This window comes from Gossypium hirsutum, chromosome A06 (genome assembly GCF_007990345.1).
Source record: "Gossypium hirsutum isolate 1008001.06 chromosome A06, Gossypium_hirsutum_v2.1, whole genome shotgun sequence".
In the NCBI taxonomy this organism is placed as follows: domain Eukaryota; kingdom Viridiplantae; phylum Streptophyta; class Magnoliopsida; order Malvales; family Malvaceae; genus Gossypium; species Gossypium hirsutum.
Genome location: NC_053429.1, coordinates 128,152,885 through 128,176,202, shown reverse-complemented (window position 1 = coordinate 128,176,202; position 23,318 = coordinate 128,152,885). Strand labels below are relative to the sequence as shown.

At 34.5% G+C, this 23,318-nt stretch overlaps 2 protein-coding genes across 4 annotated transcripts; one reads left to right on the top strand and one right to left on the bottom strand.

Moving 5' to 3' along the window:
• Positions 1 to 541: 541 nt before the first annotated feature.
• LOC107960126 (uncharacterized) lies at positions 542 to 17,136 on the bottom strand. Of its 2 annotated transcripts, none has more exons than XM_041116495.1 (25): positions 16,365 to 17,136; positions 16,036 to 16,150; positions 15,797 to 15,914; positions 15,268 to 15,342; positions 15,046 to 15,119; positions 14,664 to 14,752; positions 13,510 to 14,308; positions 13,292 to 13,435; positions 12,988 to 13,170; positions 12,774 to 12,891; positions 12,468 to 12,660; positions 12,051 to 12,116; positions 9,540 to 9,628; positions 9,275 to 9,416; positions 9,126 to 9,200; positions 7,268 to 7,368; positions 7,100 to 7,165; positions 6,612 to 6,638; positions 5,669 to 5,758; positions 4,641 to 4,834; positions 4,353 to 4,492; positions 3,335 to 3,419; positions 3,144 to 3,252; positions 1,962 to 2,063; positions 542 to 1,209 (listed from the first exon to the last, which is right to left on the bottom strand). In XM_041116495.1, exons 16-25 carry the CDS (start codon positions 7,300 to 7,302, stop codon positions 1,134 to 1,136), a joined length of 924 nt encoding a protein of 307 aa, XP_040972429.1. In that variant the 5' UTR covers positions 7,303 to 7,368; positions 9,126 to 9,200; positions 9,275 to 9,416; positions 9,540 to 9,628; positions 12,051 to 12,116; positions 12,468 to 12,660; positions 12,774 to 12,891; positions 12,988 to 13,170; positions 13,292 to 13,435; positions 13,510 to 14,308; positions 14,664 to 14,752; positions 15,046 to 15,119; positions 15,268 to 15,342; positions 15,797 to 15,914; positions 16,036 to 16,150; positions 16,365 to 17,136; the 3' UTR covers positions 542 to 1,133. The 2 variants fall into 2 exon arrangements, with proteins under 2 accessions (XP_040972429.1, XP_040972430.1); XM_041116496.1 differs by having other exon boundaries at positions 4,353 to 4,489.
• Positions 17,137 to 17,805: 669 nt separating this feature from the next.
• LOC107960123 (lysophospholipid acyltransferase 1) lies at positions 17,806 to 21,942 on the top strand. 2 transcript variants are annotated; one of them, XM_016896346.2, is made up of 9 exons: positions 17,843 to 18,181; positions 18,278 to 18,607; positions 19,099 to 19,154; positions 19,720 to 19,940; positions 20,051 to 20,459; positions 20,964 to 21,049; positions 21,204 to 21,267; positions 21,354 to 21,472; positions 21,662 to 21,942. In XM_016896346.2, the coding sequence occupies exons 2-9, from the start codon at positions 18,306 to 18,308 to the stop codon at positions 21,797 to 21,799; spliced, it is 1,395 nt and encodes a 464-aa protein (XP_016751835.2). In that variant the 5' UTR covers positions 17,843 to 18,181; positions 18,278 to 18,305; the 3' UTR covers positions 21,800 to 21,942. The 2 variants fall into 2 exon arrangements, with proteins under 2 accessions (XP_016751834.2, XP_016751835.2); XM_016896345.2 differs by having other exon boundaries at positions 17,806 to 18,607.
• Positions 21,943 to 23,318: the final 1,376 nt, after the last annotated feature.

The following is a 23,318-nucleotide window of genomic DNA, read 5'->3' as shown; positions in this document are numbered from 1 at the left end:
GCACTATTGATGGACCCTCAATTCACACTGTGGGCTCCTGCATTATTCACAAGCTTGCATTAGTTTTTAAATTTGGCCATTCTGGAACAACAGAGCAAAGGCCAACGTCAGCTAGAAAACATAGGTAAAACCCCTAAGCTCTGTTATTTTCTGTTGACCTGAACTTGAGTGGAAATACACATTGGTTAAATTCGCAGTAGGTTTCCAATGACATAAATTTGTTCACGTTAAGTTGATAATAAACAAAACTATTATACAATTGTTAAATTTTTTATGATTTTTAATTTTTTTTTACTTAATTATAATTTTAAAATTGTTTTTTTAATTTCAAATAATAAATAGTAAATTTTCAGAATTTTCAAGATTTTTTTATACTTAAAATTTTTTAATATTTTAAATTTATTACTAAAAATATTATTGAAGTACCAAAAATGGAATGTATTAGCTATAATTCAGAGATGAAATTTTATATTTAACCTTAAATTAATGCGGCTATTAATAAACAAAGTGACCAAAACCTTATATTTCAATGGCAAAAAAATTATCACCAAAGTTCAATGACCATTTTAGTTATCTCAGACCCTTTAGTATGTTGAAATTATAATTTAAAATATAAATACACACAATAGAACCGGTGGACCAAAGCTGCAATTATTATGCTAATAACACCGGGGGAAATGGGATTTCCAATTTCATGTCAATGGTTCAAAACTTAATTGACTTGGGGTCTTTTCCCGGGTTCTCTGGACATCGAAATTGGTGAAATCTTTCCAAGGTTGGATTAGCTCCAGGTGGGGCAAGGCAACCGCCCTTCCACAGGATCAGGCCATCATTATCAGAGAAATGAAACATTACACATTGACAGATGGAGTAGTTGCTGGGATTAGCAATAGCAATTGCAAAAGAGCTTAGTTCAATTCTAGGCAGTTAACAAAAAAAAAAAAAAAGAAGAAAGAGTCGCCACCATTTTCTGCTACTTAAAAGTGTATCGATTAGAGAAAACCAGAAAACCTAGAATCCCCTGTTACCCAATCTCCAACTCTATTTATATTTTTTCAACTTGTTGATGACGATAAAAATGTCCAAGGCAAGGCATAATCAAATGTTTTTCATCGCTGTTTCAGTTCTTTGAATCAGTTGTTTGAATCAGAAAACCCCAAACCCCAATGGAACGTAACAGCGCCTCTTTGAATCAGAAAACCGGAAACCCTGGCAAAAGTACACTGAAAATATTAGTAGAAAGAAGCATATATTTGAAACTACAAACAGAGATGAAAAGGAAAGAAACAAAGCTAAATACATATTCATCCCTGAAATCAATCTCCAATGAATTAGGGAATTTCAAAAATCACAAATAACAGAAACGGCAAACAAAACTTTGGGTTTCTCTCACGAAAAGTCTCTACCTAGTGTACCGTATTTGTGTGTGTGAAGAAAGAAAGGACAAGAACGGAGGCTGGAAGAAAGAAAACAGGAGAGAAGGAAAATATTTGAAAAGAAAGGAAAAAACAGTAGTTAAGAAAGGAGAAAGGAACGTTAGAAGTAAGGGAGTGTCTGAAGAAAGAAAGGACAAGAAAGGAGGCCGGGAGATAGAAAACAGGAGAGAAGGAAAATATTTGAAAAGAAGGGGAAAACAGTAGTTAAGAAAGGAGAAAGAAACGTTAGAAATAAACAGGAGAGAATAAGGGAATTAACTGCTCATTTATTGACTACCGATCAATTTCATTTATTGTATTGTTACCTGTACGAAAAAAAACGAAAAGAGGATAATAAATGAAATTTATTTTTTACCGTTAGATTTCATTTATTATCTCTGTTCTTTCTCAAAAGAGCTTTGAAAACAGATTCTTTTTATTTTTACCGTTAAGATTTCATTTATCTTCTCTTTTCTTTTCTCCGGCAATTACTATATCATATTTCATCACAATGCACTTTTACAAACAATAAACATTAAGGCTTACCTAACTGAGGCAGCCCTCTCTTCATGGAAATCAAAGGTATACACACGTCCCGTTGAAGCCACAGCCCTTGCAAACGATGTTGTTAATGAGCCACTACCGGTCCTGGATTCAAGAACCAAACAATCCATTTCCAAACAACCCCTTGTCATGTATAACCTCTGTAACGCAGGCCTCAAAGTCTCCAAACCCCCAACCCCCAACCCACAAACCCAAAACCTAAACCCAAAAAAACCTGAACCGGGCTTAAAAAACCCGAACCGGGTTCACAAAAAAACTCGACCCGGGTTCACGAAAAAACTCGAACCGGGTTCACGAAAAAACCCGAACCGGGATAACCATGGAACGGGATATCCCTGGGGTAATACTGAACCGGTATATCCCTGGAATGGGATATCCCGGTCATGAATAAGCATGACAGGTTGCCCGGTCCAGACAAGAAAAAAATCTGAACCGGCCACTAAAACCGGTAAACCGGATGCTAAAAATACTGAACCGGAATAAAAACAAGGCAGGATATCCTGGGAATCGCTTATTCCGATTCGGAATATATCAGGGATAAAGCCGGAGCAGAATAAGAAACATAATTAACTACGGCAGGACAAGTAAAAATCTGTACAGTAGAGAATTTTCGAAATAAATAGCATTTAAGTGTACTGTTTGGCTTCCGGTAAAATGCAGAAACAACAGAATTTGCTGACCCATAGGTGTATCTGTCATTTTTTTAGACACCTCTTTTTTTTTAAATTTAGGTTCTCTTATTTAGAAAATCTTAATATAAATTTTTAAAAATAGTGTAAAATACATGAGAAAGCCCAAAGACTCGCAACCCACAAGCCCAAAACCTTAACCTCATAAATATTCTGCTAAGCAAAAATTACAAAAAAAAAGATCAATAACACTAAACCAATCCAAAAAGAAACCAAATCTAAGCATAATATAAGCCCAAATCTAAGCATTATATAAGCCTAAAATGAAACCAAAACATAAGCACACCTAAGCCCAATATGAGTCCAAACCAAGACGCACCCCTTGTAATCACAACATTCACAACATAAGCAAACTATCCTACAGTAACATTAGAGGAAGCGGCTTACACTCAAACCAAGATTGCAATATCAAGGCATTGTTCCAAAAGACAAAAACCAACCAAAAAAACAACGAATTACACCCTAGTGTACTTACATCAGCATAATACAAAGAACTAGCAAGCTCCGGTGGCGCAAGAGTACATAATTTGGGTGATGACGTAACCATCCATACAGATACTTTAAAGCAGCAGTCTGTTCCAATTCTGAACTTTTCAAACAGTATTATTTGTTTGACACTCCAAAAAATTAATCTCATCTTGATTAAAGGGATAAGCATTCACTAACCATTTGTATGACTCACACCAAGAGCAAGCAGTACTTCCAGATTGGTAAGATCAGCCTCCTGAGCACGCATCATTGCTGCAATAGCCTGTACAGAGATATCTAATCAGTGAATTACATTTTTTCTACAAAGTCAAATATATGGACCCCAGTAAAAACCACATAAAACTGCAGATGCATTAATCAAGAATAACAGAAGTATAAAAAGGTCTAGCATAATCCATTTAATTCACAAGATAATGACAAGCAGACACATTAATCATCCAAAACAATTTGCAATAAATGTGAAACATTACACTTCATAGGCTTGATATAGACATAGTTTAAGATGGAACCTTATCCATTCATATTAATTTTAATTAAGCCAAAAAGGTTTTGACATGGTTCAAGAATAAATAGAAGCGGATGATAAGTGAAATGTAATGCATTACTAGTTCACGAGACAACAAAGGATAATAGGTTAGATCCAGAACATTAGCAGCCAGGCAAAGACTGCGGCCTTAGATCTGGTACTCTGACTGAAGCCTTAAGCCACTAAGATAAACGTAATACCAATCATATTGCAAACTTCAAAGTTTAAACGAAAAATAGCTCCTTCTATCCCTTTAGAAGTTTTCATATACAAGAAATGAACATTGCATGGTAAACCAACATGGCTATATCAAGCCAGCAAATAAAACACAAAATGTAGCGGTACAAGAAAACAGATCCTTTGTGTTCAAAAGGTTTTCTTGCTTGCTTAATCAATAGGTTGTTCTGTTTCCTAAAATATGATGGTATTCACAGGGCATTAGACAAGATTAAAAATGATTTAGATTTAGGTGGAATAGAAAGGTAAATGGTCAACCTTGCCAGGCAAAGAATCGTAACCAAAGATGCTGAACAGATGGCTGAACTAGACAAGCAGTCACATCTCGTAGTAGAAATTCTTATAGTATTAAAGAACACAAAAACAATGTCTTTTGGTGTAAGAATACACATGAACTATCCAACTCTGACAAACTAGAGCAAAGTGGATTACCTGCTGGTCATCATCATTTTCAGCATGGGTTATTCCTAGCAATCTCCAACCTTCAGCATTCTCAAGACTTTTGATAACTTCAGCCTCTAGGGAAAGCACTGCTTCACTCACAAGTCCTTTCCTGAATAGCTCTTGACCTTCTTTTAAAGGATTTTGATGACCAACATATGGATTCATATCAGAAAATACATAAGACACCCCTTGAAGCGTCCGACCGTGACAACCAAAACATTCATGTAGAATTAAGAGAGGTTATAAAGTGAACTTCTTCAAGGCTACCACACTTACTCATCATATGAATTTGCCCAGTTATCAGATGAACTATCTCCCAAAGCCCCCTCACCAACTTGACGATCAAATTCTTCTGCCCAGTCATCAACATGCAACTTTGAGAATTCATTGACCCATTGATCATCGACAGACTCTTATTGCAATCTTTCAGCACCAAATTCATTGGCCCAATGGTCAGGTCCACGGAAAACCTATTAACCATCAAGTCAAGAACATTTAATGAAACGAAGAAAATTAGAATATTTCAAATAAGAATAAGAGCTTCGCACGGTTTAAGAGTCTCAAAATAATACATAACACGCAGAATCATTAGTTGCACTTTGTATCCTGAATAAACAAATCAAAACACCCTAGTTGTCCTCATACAGTAGCAAACTCCTCGGCCCATTGATCAGGTTGAAGAAAATCAAAGAACCACCAACCAGAGTAGCAGATTCTGTATAATAAGAACTTTTATACAAATTACAATGTTTTTAGCTGGTTTAATACCAAACAGAGATACACAATTACAAGAATCATCAGTGACAGTTTATCTTCTAACTTATTATAATCAATAAGCTCTAACTGCTCAATTTAGCAGCAAACTCCATGACCCATTGGTTTGGCCCATAGAAATACTAAGAACCACCAAAACGGTGAGTAGCATATTTTATAAATAACAAATATAGATAATCTCATATAAGATTTACAGGTTTAGTTGATTTAAAAGTTCAACTGAAGATGTAATAATACAGAATCATTAGTCATTCACACTTTATTTGCTAAATTATAGTAGTTTTATAGATAATAGCACTAACCAAACCATCATTATCATTTGGGACATTCTCCAATCATCAAAACTAGTTTCAACCACCTAGGGTTGGTGAATAAGATTACTACCTAAGGTCAGTGATGTTAGTTCCATTTTAGTCTACGTAGGCAAGGCAGAAGAAAAGGAGGAGGAAACTGCTAAAAGGAATTTATGACTGATTATCAGGACATATTAATCTATAAGCTTCTTTACCTTCCACAAGATCTCTACTTGCCTCATCATGAGCAAATTCATCAGCCCAAGAAGCACCTCCATTGTACTGTTGCTGATATTCTGTTGCCCAGTTCTCTGATGCTGGTTTGACCTGATTATCATCAATGATAAGTTCACCACGACTTATCTTGGATACAAATTGAAGAAATTTTGAATTCTGCACGCCCCAAAACATACAGCACATAAGTGCATATATTAACTCATGCATAGTAACGATGATATCATTAAGAGCTACCTTGACACATTGCAAGTATTTAGCCAATCAGTTTTAAATAACCCGAAACTTAGGATCACTGTTTTGAGAGTGTATGTGCAAGCATCCTAGTCTGCTGAATTGCAGCCAAACTTTCTATATTTCCCCCTCTCATTTGATCTACAGATTTTAACTGAGATTGTTCCTGTATGTTTAGCTCATTAATTGTGTTATGTAAGAAAAGCAGGCTAAAAGGTGACATGCATGTAAAGACTACTCAAAGCACGAGATAGTAGCAGAAAGAAAAGGAAAGATAAAGCCAATTTGGAAGGTATATCCATCTGCAATAGCAGCAGGAGTTAGATATAGTTCCCTCGTAAAAACACATTAGCATGTCCGTTCAAATTTGCACATGATGCATTGGTAGAGAAACCTACATATCGAATAAAGCACTGAAAACATACCACTGAAAGAAATGAACCGGTGACTCAAACGTGAAAATAAGATTGAAGATAATTTCAAAAGACATACAAAAATATTGCTAAATTCCTGTTGCAAACGTGCAGAGCATGGAGGTCATAGATGCAGGTGATTATCAGCTTGACATTTCAAGCGAGCTTATTTGGGTTGCCTAAATCAGTTGTCCGGCAAAAGAAATTTAGGACACTTACTGCTGGGATAACACTTGCCGACAGCAGAAATTGTAGAGAGAGATTGTAGAAAATTCACTTCAGATTGTAGAGAGAGATACCTTGGGTTAATATGAATGGACAACGTCCTAAACAGAGAAAAATATATATATATTATAAAAAGGAAGTGGCAAAATCATCATATTTGAGTAGAAATTGCTAACAGTTCAAACGTAAAGTACTTCCAAACATACGTTCTTGATTTAAAACAAAAAACTATGCATACTTTTTCTTCCAAAAATAGGCTTAGAATTATAAAATGTTTTTCTTACAGCAATAGCAACGACGCAAAAAAAAAAAAAAGAGGCTAATTTACAAACCAAGCTCACTATTTTACTATGATGGAGAAATGAAAGAGCCATGCTGTTTAAAATGGCAGGAATATCTAAACTACAATCCAATACTAATATAGCTTCTCCATCACATAAACCATCAAAAAAAATACAATTATATTAAGGAGGGAAATCCAGAATCTAACAGCATTAAAACCCAGAAATCAATAACCAAACAAAACTAGTACTGCGGAAGAGAAATTCAAAAAGAAAAGTACCGAGAAGCGCTGGTGCCAAGTAAATTTGTGGCGCTTTTTGATTCTTTGAATCTGAAAACAGAAAACCTGACAAATGCCCAATGATAATATTAGTAAAAAGAAGTATATATCTGAAACTAAAACAGAGATGAAAGAAAAAGACTGATTTCAGGTAGTATTTATTCATACCTGAAATCAATCTCCGATGAAGCAGTACCAACCATTTTTCACTATCCTCAAAACCCTCCTACTTTCCCTTTAGCTTTTCTTCGAGTGATAAATAAATATATCTGAAACGAAAAAATAAAGATGAACAGGCAAAGACAAAGGATTTATACAGAAGAAAACAAAAAATCATAAAAAAACCAACTCAAAATACAAGTAATAAAGAATAGATCTGAAACTAAAACAAAAATGAAATGGCAAAGACAAAGACAAAGAACAAGCGATGATTCATACCTGAAATCAGTCACAGATGAAGCAGAGAATTTCAAAAAATCACAAAAACCAGAAACGGCAGAGAAAACCTAGTGTAGCGTCTTTCTGTGTTTTTTCTTTTTTGGCATTCCGTGACCCAAAACTAGAAAAAAAATGAGAGGAAGAAATTCAAGACAGACACAGAGAGAGAGAGGGAGTCGGCAATTAAATGGGGTGCTATGGATAGAAGAGATAGATTTGAGGATTCAAATTTCGAATAGGTGAAGAAATGAGGAAGCTATGAATGGAAGAGAGAAAACTTAATTTTCTAAATCCCCATGTACCAACGGTAACATTTATGGTAATTAATACCTTCTTTAAATTACCTTTTTTTTTGAGAAATTAAAGACAATGAAGGTAAAGAGACTTAGGAAAAAAAAGTGGGGAATCGGGATATTCCTAGAATAGGATAAACCCGGGCCAGGATATACCAACATATTTTCTCATGTAAAACACTTAAGAAATCACACAAATTTAAAGGGAAAAAAAGTGTAAGATTATAAAGTTATAATTACAGTAACATTAGGGGAATCATTAGGTGGGTTAACAATAGGTGGAGCAAATGCGAGAGGGTTACGCAATTCAATTTGATGTCGAATATCAAGCACAATATCCTCATACCTGAAATCAGTCACAGATGAAGCAGAGAATTTCAAAAAATCACAAAAACCAGAAACGGCAGAGAAAACCTAGTGTAGCGTCTTTCTGTGTTTTTTCTTTTTTGGCATTCCGTGACCCAAAACTAGAAAAAAAATGAGAGGAAGAAATTCAAGACAGACACAGAGAGAGAGAGGGAGTCGGCAATTAAATGGGGTGCTATGGATAGAAGAGATAGATTTGAGGATTCAAATTTCGAATAGGTGAAGAAATGAGGAAGCTATGAATGGAAGAGAGAAAACTTAATTTTCTAAATCCCCATGTACCAACGGTAACATTTATGGTAATTAATACCTTCTTTAAATTACCTTTTTTTTTTTGAGAAATTAAAGACAATGAAGGTAAAGAGACTTAGGAAAAAAAAAGTGGGGAATCGGGATATTCCTAGAATAGGATAAACCCGGGCCAGGATATACCAACATATTTTCTCATGTAAAACACTTAAGAAATCACACAAATTTAAAGGGAAAAAAAGTGTAAGATTATAAAGTTATAATTACAGTAACATTAGGGGAATCATTAGGTGGGTTAACAATAGGTGGAGCAAATGCGAGAGGGTTACGCAATTCAATTTGATGTCGAATATCAAGCACAATATCCTCATAATCTGGCGTGTTCAAACAGTTATCACATGCACAACAATCCTTGCAGTAAATCCCTGCTGCAAAGTACTCACAATAACTCCTGATCACAACAAACAACAAAACTCAACAGATGTTCCAAACATCTTCTAAACATCTTCACTTTTTTTGAGCACCCTCTGAACATTCAGGGTATCATATTCCAATCATCTTCTAAATACATGAAGAAAAGTTAAAAGAAAACTAAAGATAGCGATCTCGGGTACATACTTAAACCAAGTCCGAGTAACATAGTACTTAAGTGAAATGTTCTGTCTCGCATGTGAACTTACAGTGTCAAACATCTGGATCTTCTACAGTTGCAGCGTTTACAGGTTTAAGTCTCACCTGGGAATGTTTCTCTATTCCTGAATTCAATAAATCGCACAGCTAAGAAATCAATGTGAAAATCATTCAAGTAAAAAAGATTATGTAAACTTGCCTCTCCCCTTTTGAGCTATCTTGGGATTTGGAATCTATTAACAATCAAGTCATTACTGGAATCCTCGTCAAAAAGATCTGAGAATATTAGGAGGTAGAGAGAAGCCCATGCTGCAATTAAAGCATGGAAAGTTGAAAATCCCCTGTACAAGATAAGGCTATCTAGATCAATGTTGCAAAGAACTTTAGGAAAGAAAGTTATATTTTGAACAATTTTTTATACAAGAAAAAGGAAAAGAAGAAAAGAACATAGGACAAAATTGCACCGATTGTTCCATTCCACTTTTTCTTTATCACTTAGTTTTCCATATCCTTTGAAACAAAAAGGGCTGATAAAACCTGTTATATCATAGACCTGCAAAAATAATATCGAACATATTTAGAACTTAAATAGAGGGCTAGTGTCAGATATAATATAAGGATGCGTCCAACATGGGTATACTAAACCTTTTAAAGTTCTTCCATATATTTAGATCATCATACTTTAGAAAAAAAAAAGAAGAGTCTAGGTAACATAGTTTAAAAAGACAGATAACTCAATCAGTTGCATTAATCTCGAAAACATTTCAACTATCAAAAATACCAACAAATAGACCCAGAAAGAGAAGTGAAATTACCTTTACCATATAAAAAGGAAATTCTTATGCAGCTACTCAATTTACTTCTAAAGCTAAAGCCAACTTATGATATTTAATGATAGAATTGCATTATGTTTCCAATGCATGATTCTTTTGTTTGGAAAGTTCAAATACTCCCAATGTAAGAATATCTAAATATGAGTATCAGAAATTAGATAAATATGTACATTCTGTACTCTAAAAGTGAAATGTGAATTCCGATGTACTGACGACAAATCTAATACTGCAGTTCTAGGCAGTCCTAAATAGATTAACCTAAGATCAAGTGGTTTAAATCTAATCTTCAGGGGGTTTCGATAATTTCCCTAAATAGTCCACAGACTTTGGCAACTTAGAACAAACCTAATAAACTACTCCAACTTGGGCATGGACAGCAAATGTAGATATGGACAACTTTGACCCAAAATTCAAAGATACAGGTCCAAAAGTGGAACCACTACCAAGGTCTTTTAGTCGTCAGTGTGGAGCTGTCTTATCCTAAGTTTCCCAAACCCTTTAATGCTTCATTTGAGGTTAGAATCTCGGGAAGGCAGGTCTTTTATGAGTGTTAGCACAATTTAGTTGCATCATTGTTGGTGCCAAACCATTTTTTTCTCAACCAACCTATTCTTCCTCTCTGTTTTAAGGTACTATTCACGGTCATTCTCTTTTTCTTAATTGCCAATTTCAAAGCCTATTCCTAAATTTTGGATAAAAATAAATGGTAGAAACTGGCCGAATATGATTCTAAGCAATTTTATACTACCATAACTATTACCATTCCCAGAAAAGAAAAAAAGCTACCTATGGAGCTAATCTATCGACAAGATTTAGGAACAAATTTTAAGTAACACGAACTAGATAAGGCTGAGGATGGTTTACTGAGTGCCAAGATTAGAGTGAATTGAATTTATAAAAGATGGAAATGAAAAAGAAGATTAATAAAAGCCAATGAATTTGACCGAAATCTACAAAGAAGAAAGAGCTGAAAAAAGTTCCAATCCACCAAAAATGTCGTTGATGAAAGCAAAAGCATATTGGACTACTTACTAGTTTGCAGGTGATGATGCCCCAAAAGCATGATGCGAGCCAATGTATTGGGTCCTCTCTCACGGAAACTAACTTGCTACTCTAGCGTTGGTGTTTTTTTGAGATTTGGTCTCCCAAAGCCAGGAAAAAAATGCGGAGAAAATTGAGAAGAGAATCTGTTCTGAAAGAAGAATAAAAGGAGGAAGGGAGAAAAAGCAAGCAAGCGAGACAAACGGCTAATGTATTGGGGAAAGGTATAGATGGAATACGGAGAGATAAACGGCTAATAAATGGGGGTAGGTGATTGAAGACAGGGAGAAACGGCAATAAATGGAATAGGTATAGATTAAAAGAAACGGTTAGTAAAGGAGTATTTAATTTTCAAACTATGGAAAAGTAGCAGGATTTGTAAAGTCAGTAGAAAACGGGTAATGGGCTCCTTTTAAAAAATAGACTGAATTTAACTTGAAAATTAAATACGGAGCAATTTTAAAAAATGTAAATATTAAAGTTCAATTTTTTTATATGTAAATACTTTAAATTTTATTAGCCAATCATAAATAATTTTATTAGCCATTCATAAATAATTTTAATGCTAGAAAATCAATAAAATATATATCTAAAAATATAGAGAAGAAAATAACTTAAAATTTTGAACTATAAAGAGAAATTGATAGAATTGTCTATTTAAATTGGATCAGACAATATTTTACTTAAGGTGGACTAGACTTTTTAGCCTTCAAATCTATTTTTTGACAATATAATACCATATTTATTAATTAAATAAAGAAAAACGGGAAACGCTTCTCCTACCCATTATTGCCCCAAATCTAAGATTTTTTATATCTCCAACTTACAGTGACATTGTAGAGAATTTTTATTTCTCCACCTTTTATTCGTTGCTTTATGTTTTATGATTCTCCAACATACACTTTTAATTTTCCATAAATCCATCCCATTAAACTATATGAGAGAGCATCAGCACCATATTAAACACGAGAAGCAAAAGGTATTCCTAGAATCATGCATACTACTGCATCACAATGAAGATTAACTAAAAGCTGCTAAGTACCGTATAAAGGGACAATGCATCAAAACTGAGTGGGACAAGGTAAATAGAAAACTCTTTACCCTTTTGAGGCAATGAAGCAGGAGTATCCCTGGAGTCCGATGCATTATCAAGAACGTAAGGCAGATCTAGCAATTCCAAGAAAGATACACAAGGTGAGAAAATTTTAATAATTGAAAAAGAAATCAAACAAAAACAAATTGCAAAAGTCATGATTATTCTAGTTGCAAATCTAAATAAAAAAGAATGCATTCGCTAACCAACAATTAATTGAGCTAAAAGAAGAAAAAAAATGAAGGATAGTGTTTCGTAACAACTGTGACAGTAATATCGAAACGCCTAACCATTATAGTGATAAATGGTATAAATATGCAAACATATATGGTCAGTTTCTTAAATCCAAAAGATAGAACCATTAATGGAGATACTATTAGCACCTCAAAGAAGGAAAAGCATCAAAATATCACCATATTATTTACCAGAAAAAGTAGTGTTTGAAACTGAATCAGAGGGTTTGTGAGGTGGAGCTGTTTGAGAAAATTCACAAGGTTTGGCTCCTCTGTCTTCCATCCTGCTCTTAACCCATTGACGACAATCTTGCATGTCGAGCTGTGTTCTCCTCCATATTAGAACAGCAGTTGTCGGCTCACTAGTTCTTGTAGAGTAATAGTACTTGCAAAAATAGAAAATTGCACATTTTCAAATAAAACATTAGTCCACCCCACCCGAGAGAGAGAGTGAGATGAGTGGCATGGTCAAAACAAAAATGTCATATATACACACACCCAAAGCCTCCACGTCGGAAGGTCAAAGGAAAAAGACAGTTTAATTTCCGTGTTATTGCCAGCCATTCTTCTTTGTACTGAACCTCATAAGGTCCTAGATCAGATCAATATCAACAATCTAAAAGATCAGAGAAAGCCAGAATTCATTTGTTAGCTTCCAGCAAAGACCAAAAGAAAGAACCTAAATGAAATGGTCAGAACATATGATAGATACCTGCAAGAACTTGAGCCCTGGAAGGCATTTATCGAGTGCAAGAAATTTTGTCACTTGACCACCCTCTTCATGTTCAACAAGAGCGGTGAATTTGCAGTGCAAGTGAGCTGAAAACCAATACGATGGTTTGAGTTTTTTGAGCAGCTGAGCAGCAGGTTTGCTTCCAAAAGTTCCTTGCTGGATCTAGGAAATATGTTTCAACCAACAAGCAACCAGGAATGGTCAACAAGAAAACTGAATACGCTTGATATGAAGATTTTCATTCTGTCACATATATGCATTTCCACCAATTGAATATAATTACCTCATCTTTGAAATGTTTTTTTGTAGCGAACAAGTTGCCAGTTCCCATAATCAATGATGCTGAGCGGCCAATCGTGTGAAAGGAAAATATCAACCAGTTCCTCTAGGTGCATGAGCATGTCCCATTCTGCTACTCAATTCTTGCCTGGATCCAATACACGTCAGCAAAATTCAGGATAACAAATAAATATTAGCAAAGAAACTGGAAGTAAAACACACCTGGAACTCTGCATTAGGATCCTCAACCAACGATGGAAGCTGAGAAAGGCAAATTTCAGCAGCCATGTCCCATGCATCCCTGGAATGTGCAGAAGAAAATTTTAAAATAAACAACTGAAAAACAAGTTGTAAAGGAAGTCAATATCCCTTGTAGAACCACATATAGTGCTGATGGGTTGGTGGCAACATTGGGTAAGAAATTGGAGAACAATTTGCAGAGCGCATAACCCTCACGGCAAGCAAAAAATTTCTAAACAAACTAGCAACTAGTAAATCCTGTCTAAACAACCTTCAGAAAAGGTCTGCATCACAAAAAGAAGAGTTGATTAAATAGATTAGAATACAGGAACCGCTTAAATAAAAGAAGGCCCAAGCAATTGTGTCAGTCACTGCAGTAAATATCCAATTCAATTCCCCTAGAAGTGTTTTACGGTGCCAGGAATTTTATCAATAATTGAAGAGTCAAGAGACTCATGAAGCAATGAACGTGTACAAAACCTGGAAACAGAAAACTTAGTAAAAGTTAATTCAAGATGCAAATACAAAGAAGATAATATTTAGCTTAGCAAATAGGCAAATACTATTTGAGTATTAAATACAGCACTAAGTCCTAATCAAGCATATCAAATGAGAACTTTTACCATCTCAATGTCATTTTGATAGGTGTAGTAAGACAAGAAGTAAACACATCGGCAGGAAATTCAGCACTTTGAGGAAGAGTCTCATGTGCTTCACACGCAGCCAGAAGAATGCAGTCTCTTGAAGATCCAGGGTAGTTAGAAGTGCCACAGTCAAGAAGCTATCAATCAAATTCAAATAAAAAAAAAGGAAAAGAAAATCAAATAAGGCTAGAGAAGGAAGACAACGATGTCTATTTGAATAGCGCCAGCCAGAAAATATACTAGTGACAAATTGAGGATAGAACGCGAGCAAGTATCTCAATGAAGGCACTAACAACCATTCCAGCAGCAGAGCAATCAAAAACATATATAGAAGGTGTTTTTAGCCAAGAATCAACATCGCTGATAGGCAAGGGAATATACTGTGTATAACTATGCACAGGAAATGTTCAGGCTTAGCAAGGAGAAAAATTGCCAAATAGAGCAAAAGAAAAGCAACAAGAATTGATTCCTAGCAGTTAAACAAGTGAACACCTTATTAAACAGCCAGATTTCACCATTTGCAGTTGGCTTTGGAACACCATGTCCATTGCAATGAAATAAAACTCTCTGACTTGGCATATCTGCAACATGTATTACAAGGTTTCTTCACTTCATCCACTATAGAATCAACTTCAACCTTTAAAATTAAACAGTCATGTTCAAAAATATTTTACTAATCTTTTTAAAATTAAATACTATCAAAAGAAAACCCGATATAAAAACAAGGCAAACACATTCCAAAACAACCCAACCCAAAACACTAAAAAATAAAAACAAAACTAAATCCGTGGCCCAAGCAAAAAAATGGATCACAAACCAGTATGCAAAAAGAGAACACAAAGATCTAGAGACTTCCACAATCGAAGCAACTTACAGTGCATTTGCAAATAGGGTCAGACAGCTTTCCATCATTTCATAGAACCTCCAAGCGGGATAAAAGCCCAAAATCTAGGCAGAACACAAGGCCATAAGCTAAGCAGGGCACAGGCCTAAACGCCAAAACAGTATTTTGCGAAGCAAAAAATAGAAGGAAATAGAAAGTAGACGGAAACAAACAATACCAAAAATAATGAACATATAGTACAAGATAACCAACCAAAAAGTACCACGCGGAGATCCACCATTTCAACGGAACGTAACAGCGCCTCTTTGAATCAGAAAACCGGAAACCCTGATATGATGCAAGTAGATATGTTTTATGATGCAAGTAATAACCATATGACATTAAGATTATATCTATACATTTTCAATCAAATCGCAGTAGATATGTTTTATGTTTCTTTGCCCGGGCTTTAAAATCATAAAGGCCCTCACTTGGTTAGATATAACCAAAAGCATTTGTTTTTAAAAGAAATGGTAGCTGTTAAAAGCCTTTATGAAAGTTCTTAAAAAAATGTTACTAGATATTGAAGCTCGTAACATAAGCACATCTGAAAAGGGAGCATGAATAAGATTCAAATGTTAAAGCAGACTATTCACTAGGAAAATGAAACATTAAAAGACGATTTTCCTATTAAATCTTCTGAAAAACTTCAAATAAGCATATATCTAAAGATAAACATCAAACACAACTTTCGAATTTTTAGATCACCAGAAAACTTTCAGTTAATGAACAAAGTACTTACTGGATCTTCCCAGGTGATTCTGGCTTGACATTGGGGGTCACTGCATTGTCAGTGGACTCTGGCTTTACACTAGTTGTTACAGCACTATCGATGGACCCTCAATTCACACCAAGGATTCCTGCATTATTCACAAACTTGCATTAGTTTTTAAATTTGACCATTTTGGGACCACAGAGCAAAGGCCAACTTCAGCTAGAAAACATAGGTAAAACCCCTTAGCTCTGTTATTTTCTGTTGACCTGAACTTGAGTGGAAATAAACATTGGTTAAATTCGCAGTGGGTTTCCAATGACATAAAGCTCAGTATGGATTACTGAACAGACCAGAAAAGCAGTGTCAATACTGCTGATATTACTGAAACAAAAACAGAATTCCAAATTTATCAAACCGCACTTGTAGAAGGAAAGTGACCTTAAATATATATCAATTGTAGATTAAATGAAAGCAGCCAAGTGTTCAAGTAATTGAAAACTATTCCCTGACCTTAAATATATATAAACTGTAGATTAAAGGAAATCGACCTCATTTAACACTCAAGATTAAATTTATCTTTACTTGTTAAACTTACCAGTAAACAGAGAGTAGGCTTCCCGTGACATACCTAAAACTTGGTAGTCCAGAAAATTAGAACATAACTTTTTCACATTGTCCTAATCAAATTTTCACATCAACCATAAATTCACTGATTCGGAAAATTTTGAATTAACCCCAAAACACCACAAGAAGATTGTTCAAAGAATCAAATTCATGCAAACTAATACGATGAAATCCGAAGCCACTTTTTTTTTCTGATAAGGTGCTATCCTAGAAGACATGAGATTCTTCAAACAGCTTTGAACCGACATTAAGAAAAACAAGAACACTTACAGATGTAAGGAACACACCCGTTTAACCATAAAACAGGAATGAAAAGGAAAAAGACAGTTAAGATTCATACTTGGAAATCAGTCTACGATGAAACAGGAGATTTCGAAAATCACATAAAAACAGAAACGACTGAGAAAACCTAGGTTTATCTCTCTCACGAAAACTGTTTCCCAACTGTAGCGTCTATGTGTTTTTTTTTTTGGCCTCTCGTAACCCAAAACTAAAAAATAAAAGAGAGAAAAAAGTTGAAGAGAGAGAATCGAGAAACAAATGGGGGATGTTTGTTTGGCCTCTGGTTACCCAAAGGTAAAAAAGAATGAAAGCAAAAAATTGAAAAGAGTACGAGAGAGAGAGAGAATTAGGGAAGAAAAGGGGAACTCTGGAATGAAATGATGGGGAAGGAAAGGGATTTGAAAAGACTAAGGACAACGGGCATCTTCTTTTCGGAAGATTTTTTTTTTTTTTTTTTGAAAATCAGCTGGAGTTTCATAAATGGATCAAAATACACAATGGGTTTTAGTCTAATTTAATTGGACTTACAACCAAAAGAAAGAAACCAAATTAAAAACAGTAAAAGATAAGTCCAAGCCCGATTATTCTTAACCCAAATAATTCAAAAATTAAAAATTAAAATAAAATAAAATCTCCAATGTATATTTAAGGCTCTTTTTAAATTACGCTTTTACACGCTGAATTTATGAATTGACATGTAGAAAAAATTCTATTTCTCTACATATTTGTTGGCCTTGTTTTATGTATTTTATACTTAATATATAAATTTTCAATATATATTTTACACTCTTTAAAAATTATCATATTCTTAATATAATATTATTTTTAAATAAATAATGAAAGGCACGACTTCAAAACTTCAAAGCGACTCAATACATCACTTCAAAATTTCTCAGAAAATTTCTAATCTTTCAATTATCAAATTCAATTTTAAAAATTTCTTTTAAATATAATTATCAATTTGATTTTTAAAATACTTAATTACCAAATTTACTTCCACCTGATTCTTAGATTCTCGAGATTAATTGGCACTAGAGCCAAATTTATTTCCCCTCGCTTCCACCCGATCCTTGGGATCGATTACTATTAGTATTGAGAAGTACTTATGGGAAGTGAATTTAAGATGACTCCGATACTAGTAGCTGTGGTCAATAAAAATTAAAGAAGGGATTCTCAAATTCTCAGATCCTTGGATGGGATATGCCTCCACCTGGATTCGCTTTAGGAATATCACCAAAGCGGGAGTCCGTGGAATGGGATATCATAGTTCTCAATCAAACAAACTGAACCTTTATCGAATTTACTATGGAAACCTAAGGCGCGCTTCAATCGGCAATCTCACCCATCCTCACCACTCTCCATTCAATTCATGACAAAATGCCGCATTTGAGAATAAACAAATAAAACCCTTCAGAGCAACGTACAAATATATTCAGAACACCTAACTTGACCACGGTTGCATTTGATCATAACCAAGAACAAATCTCCAGTTTCGTGCATCTCGAGGTGCAACACAAAATACACAGTTAAATTTCGAATTCTCAAAATCAAAATTATTTACCATTTCCGATCCCATCATTTCCCTTCCTTTCCACTTCTCAGTTCGGTCTGAATCAAATCCCAAACGAAGATGGAACTTGACATGGTGACTATGGCGGCATCGATCGGGGTATCGGTGCCAGTGATTCGGTTCCTTTTATGCTTCGTGACGACTATACCGGTGAGTTTTCTATGGCGACTTGTTCCGGGTCCACTAGCTAAACATCTTTACTCAGCCTTTACAGGAGCGTTGCTTTCCTATCTGTCATTTGGATTTTCTTCAAATCTGCACTTTTTGGTGCCCATGTTGTTGGGTTATGCTGCAATGGTTCTTTATCGTCCCAAGTGTGGGATTATCACTTTTTTCTTGGGTTTCGGTTTTTTGATTGGCTGGTAAGTCTTTCATTGGTTTTTGTTAAGAAACTTTTCGTGGGAAAACTTTATCTTAATATTGTTATATTCTCTCCTGTTTACATGTTTGACATTGAAAAAGATCAGCATTTTGATTTATGCTTTTGGGTTTGTAATTCTAGAAATTGAATTATTTCTATTTTTATCTTTAGGAAAAGGTTATAGAGGGGGAAAAAACCTGATGGTCATGCCTGCTGGGTTTTCATGCTGAATTGACTGACAAAATTATATGTTTGTCTTCTTGAATACTTTAGTAAATGCATATACACTTTTCATTCCTTTTAACATCTAAGGTTGTTGATGATGCTGGTGAAAATTTGTGGGAAGAATATTGCTTATGCAACACTTGATTGATATTAGATTATCTATTGAAGTTTTTTTGAAAATCCTTTTAATGCATGCGCTATAAACTCAGTCTCTGTACATAGTACTTATTTTAGAATCTTGACTATTCCTTTTTTATATGTTTGTAGCCATGTATATTACATGAGCGGGGATGCATGGAAGCAAGGAGGTATCGATGCCACTGGTAAGCATGTTTAGAGTTTCTCCTTCATATTGCTGTATTGAGCATTGATGAATCTTCAACCCTTTGTTTATTGCGATTAGTTTATCGTGATACCAAGTTGGGATAGCTCCTAAGGATAATGTTAGAAAAAACCATTTGCATTGCTTTGGCTGCATAGGACTAGGACACATCAAAAGATGCACCTGCTAGAAGAATGGAGTAAACAGATGACTTACAGATAAAAGGTTGAAGGGGCACCAAAAAAGGACCTGGTTGAAGGTGATAACAAATTCTATGACTCTATTAGATTTTGAAGAGAGGATGGCGACTGATAGGAATGATTGGAGGAAGAGGATTCATGTACCTCATGTAAATGTCTCTAGGTTTTTGTTCTTGTAGCTGACACTTTGTTTGGACTGTAATGCCTAATATGTTCCTGCTTTGACATTTAATTCACATTGTTGAAAATGCATCTATGTACATTATTAATCAAGGTTTCCCATGGTTTTATTATCAGTTTTCTAGGGAGTGCTTTTGTACTTTATACATGTTAGATAATTGTGGGGCACCTGCTTCTGATATTTAGGTGCGTTGATGGTCTTGACACTGAAAGTCATTTCATGTGCAATGAACTACAATGATGGATTGTTGAAAGAGGAAGACTTACGTGAGGCTCAGAAAAAAAATCGGTTGATTAAGCTACCTTCTTTGATTGAATACTTTGGGTACTGCCTGTGCTGTGGCAGTCACTTTGCTGGTCCGGTTTACGAGATGAAGGACTACCTTGACTGGACTGAAGGGAAGGGGGTAAGTTTGTTATGTTGCTTGTATTTCTGCATGCCTTTTCTACTCTGAAGATACCAGGATGCAACTTTGGTGATCTTTCTTCTTCTTCTTGCCCTCCTCCCCTTTTAAAGATTTGGGCTCATTCAGATAAAGGACCATCACCATCTCCATATGTAGCAACTCTACGAGCGCTTGTCCAAGCTTCTTTTTGTATGGCCATGTTTCTTTACCTTTCACCATCTCATCCCTTGTCCTGGTTTACTGATCCTGCCTACCAAGAATGGGGATTCTGGAGGAAGTTGAGTTACCAGTATATGTCTGGTTTTACAATGCGGTGGAAATATTATTTCATCTGGTCAATTTCAGAGGCTGCTTTGATTATATCTGGCCTGGGTTTCAGTGGATGGACTGAATCTTCACCACCAAAACCAAAATGGGTTCGAGCAAAGGTTGTTGATATCCTAGGATTTGAGTTAGCAAAGAGTTCAGTGCTGTTACCACTTGTCTGGAACATACAAGTCAGCACCTGGCTTCGTCATTGTGAGTGTTTCTAGCTGCTATTCATTTCTCTGTTTTTTTGGTCAGTTTTGCTTAAATATGCTGTTGGTGTATATTATACATGTAAATATAATGCTTAACAATCTGAACAACATTTGGAATTGGTTTCTGATTTCATTAAGGTTGATCCTTTGGCTTTTATTATTATTATTGGATTCTTCATGGCTTGATGCTGTCCGTTGGTAGTTATATGTCCCCCATTTGTCTAAATCTCCATCAAATGTTAAATTTTGTGTGATGAGTCAAAGCATGGAAGAAAAGGATAAATTAGTTAATTAATAAGTTTATATATATATATATTTGGATATAACTTTTTATACGTTTGATTACAATATTTTATGGCTTTTAGCTTTTAAAGTAACAGCAATTATTTTAGTTTTGTTAGCATGGAGCACTTCTTGGATATCTGGGGCATTTGAATCAAATACAAGCTAAAGTCATAAGATACCCAGAGTAAAAAGTTAAAATAGTACTCTATTGTTGCAGATGTTTATGAGAGACTTGTTAAGAAGGGGAAGAAGCCTGGTTTTTTCCAGCTACTGGCCACACAGACCGTTAGTGCTGTTTGGCATGTGAGTCATTTGCTACACTAACGAAAAACCTTTATGATGTTCTTATTTTTGTCTTCCTTTTGTAAAAGGCAATTCTAAAAAATATGATAGTAGAATTCACTCAAAAATTTCCTGGCGCTAACCTTTTGTTCTTGCCTTCTCTGATTTGTTATAGGGACTGTATCCTGGGTACATTATATTCTTTGTTCAGTCAGCTTTGATGATTGCTGGTTCAAGAGGTATTGATTTGTGCATCGTTATTGTTATTCAGATCATTGTATTATTACATTTATTTGTTCACCTCTCCCATTTTCTTTCTGAGCAGTTATTTACCAATGGGAAAAAGCTATACCCACAAATATGGCTCTTGTGAAGAAAGCATTTGCCGTGATGAACTTTGCTTACACACTTTTGGTTCTGAACTACTCCTGTGTTGGCTTTATGGTTACTCCCTCTCTCTCTAGTAAAGTTAAACCATTAATTTTTTGAAATTTATCATCTTTGGGTGATAATACGCTCACCCAATCAAGCCATTAATCGGTTGGCCATGTCACTGGACAGATGGTGTGGGATGATCATGATATTATTTCCGTAACTTAGCTTTTAATATACTTCCCTTGTTGTATGGTACAGGTATTAAGCAAGCACGAGACACTTGCATCATATGGGAGTGTGTATTATATTGGAACCATCATTCCGATAGCATTGATTATCTTGGGCTACATAATACCTGCAAAACCTGCCAGGTTTAAAGCTCGTAAAGAGCAGTGAGTACTGAGTAGGCTAAAGCCAATTTTCTTGCTCTTTGGAGTTAGATTTGTATCGTTTGCTTTGACCACTGGAATTTTCGGGCTTTGTTTAACGTTATTGTATGTGGGTTTCGCATAAAATTTATGGAAAAACCATTCCTGAAATCGTGCAATGTTAGTCGAATCCGTTTCTTTTCAACTTTATTTACAAAATTTGACATTTTGTCTCCGTCCACTTTAACCATGATTCATCTTAGTTGCTTTTGGCATTAAGCAGGGGATTGTAATTTGCTTCCACGTTTATAAGGGTAAAAATATAAAAAAGATATTAAAAGTATTAATAAGAAAGATGAAAAAGTTGAAAGAAAATATTTTTCTTTTCAATCATTGCATATTGAAAAATAAGAAAAAATAAATAAATAAAACTTAGGTTTTTTCAAAAACTTTGATATAGTATATTCTAATTGAAATTTGTCACTTTATTTAGATATTTACTATTATACTTTTGAACTAATGGCTTTGTCACTTTATTTTTATTAGATTGTACTTTACAACTAAATTCTAATTCTGGATTGAATTTTGCTATGCAATTTTAAACTTTGATATGGTATATTTTAGTATTACTTTTTAGATATTGAAATTTGTGATATTTACTATTATATTTTTGAACTAAAGCTAAATTTACAACTATACATAAATTCTATATTCAGCTATCACTTTATTTTTATTAGATTGAACTTTACAACCATACAAAAATATGAAAACAAGAGTTACACGGTCGTGTGCCTCAAACGGCTGAGATACATGCATTTGTCTCTGGCCGTGTAACCTTCGAACTAGATACATACGGCCGTATCCCAGCTCATGTCCTCTCTGAATAGAACCCAAATTTACTTAAAATCCATGGAGGATATTGATTTTCTCCAGTATATTAATCAAAATTGTCGCTTAATTACACATAAGGCTAGGGTAATTTATCACTTAAGTCCCTCCTTATCATTTCATTTTTTATTGACCCTTTTTATAATTTAGTCCCTATACTAATTTTAATAACTTTTTTTTTAATAATTCACTTAATAATATACTTAGTGATTTCATTTTTCTAATACTACTCTCTGAAAATTTATTGGTTTAATATTTCGTACAAATCAATTTATGAATTTTGACTTCGAAATCAAAATTTTCGGTGCCGTTGTAGATTAAGTCTTTATACTATTTTACTTTGGTTTTTCGATATATTTCCTAATTTCACCTTAAATTTATAAATATTTCATGTTAACCAGTATTCGTACTCAAAATTGTATTTACTAGGATATCGATATGATACGAATTATGACAAAAAAAAATTAAAGGCATTACATATATAATAATCTCTGGAAATAAATGAAGGAAAAAATTGACTAAAATCTAATGCATAATTTATAGAAACATAATTATAATAATATATTTGAGAATGAAGATAGGAAATAATATAAAGGCAAATTGTGAGATATAATTTAGGATTACTTGGAAGCAAAAGAGAAATGAAATTTGATTCTAAC

Excerpts from the sequence above, each read along its gene's own strand:
- LOC107960126 (XM_041116495.1), bottom strand. The coding sequence starts at position 7,302 with ATGGTTGGTACTGCTTCATCGGAGATTGATTTCAG. Across the intron at positions 3,420-4,352 it reads AAAATGATGATGACCAGCAG|GCTATTGCAGCAATGATGCG; the intron begins GTAATCCACTTT and ends ATCTCTGTACAG. Across the intron at positions 3,253-3,334 it reads TGGTGTGAGTCATACAAATG|AATTGGAACAGACTGCTGCT; the intron begins GTTAGTGAATGC and ends TGAAAAGTTCAG.
- LOC107960123 (XM_016896345.2), top strand. The coding sequence starts at position 18,306 with ATGGAACTTGACATGGTGACTATGGCGGCATCGATCGGGGTATCGGTG. Across the intron at positions 21,050-21,203 it reads CCGTTAGTGCTGTTTGGCAT|GGACTGTATCCTGGGTACAT; the intron begins GTGAGTCATTTG and ends GATTTGTTATAG. Across the intron at positions 21,268-21,353 it reads GATGATTGCTGGTTCAAGAG|TTATTTACCAATGGGAAAAA; the intron begins GTATTGATTTGT and ends CTTTCTGAGCAG.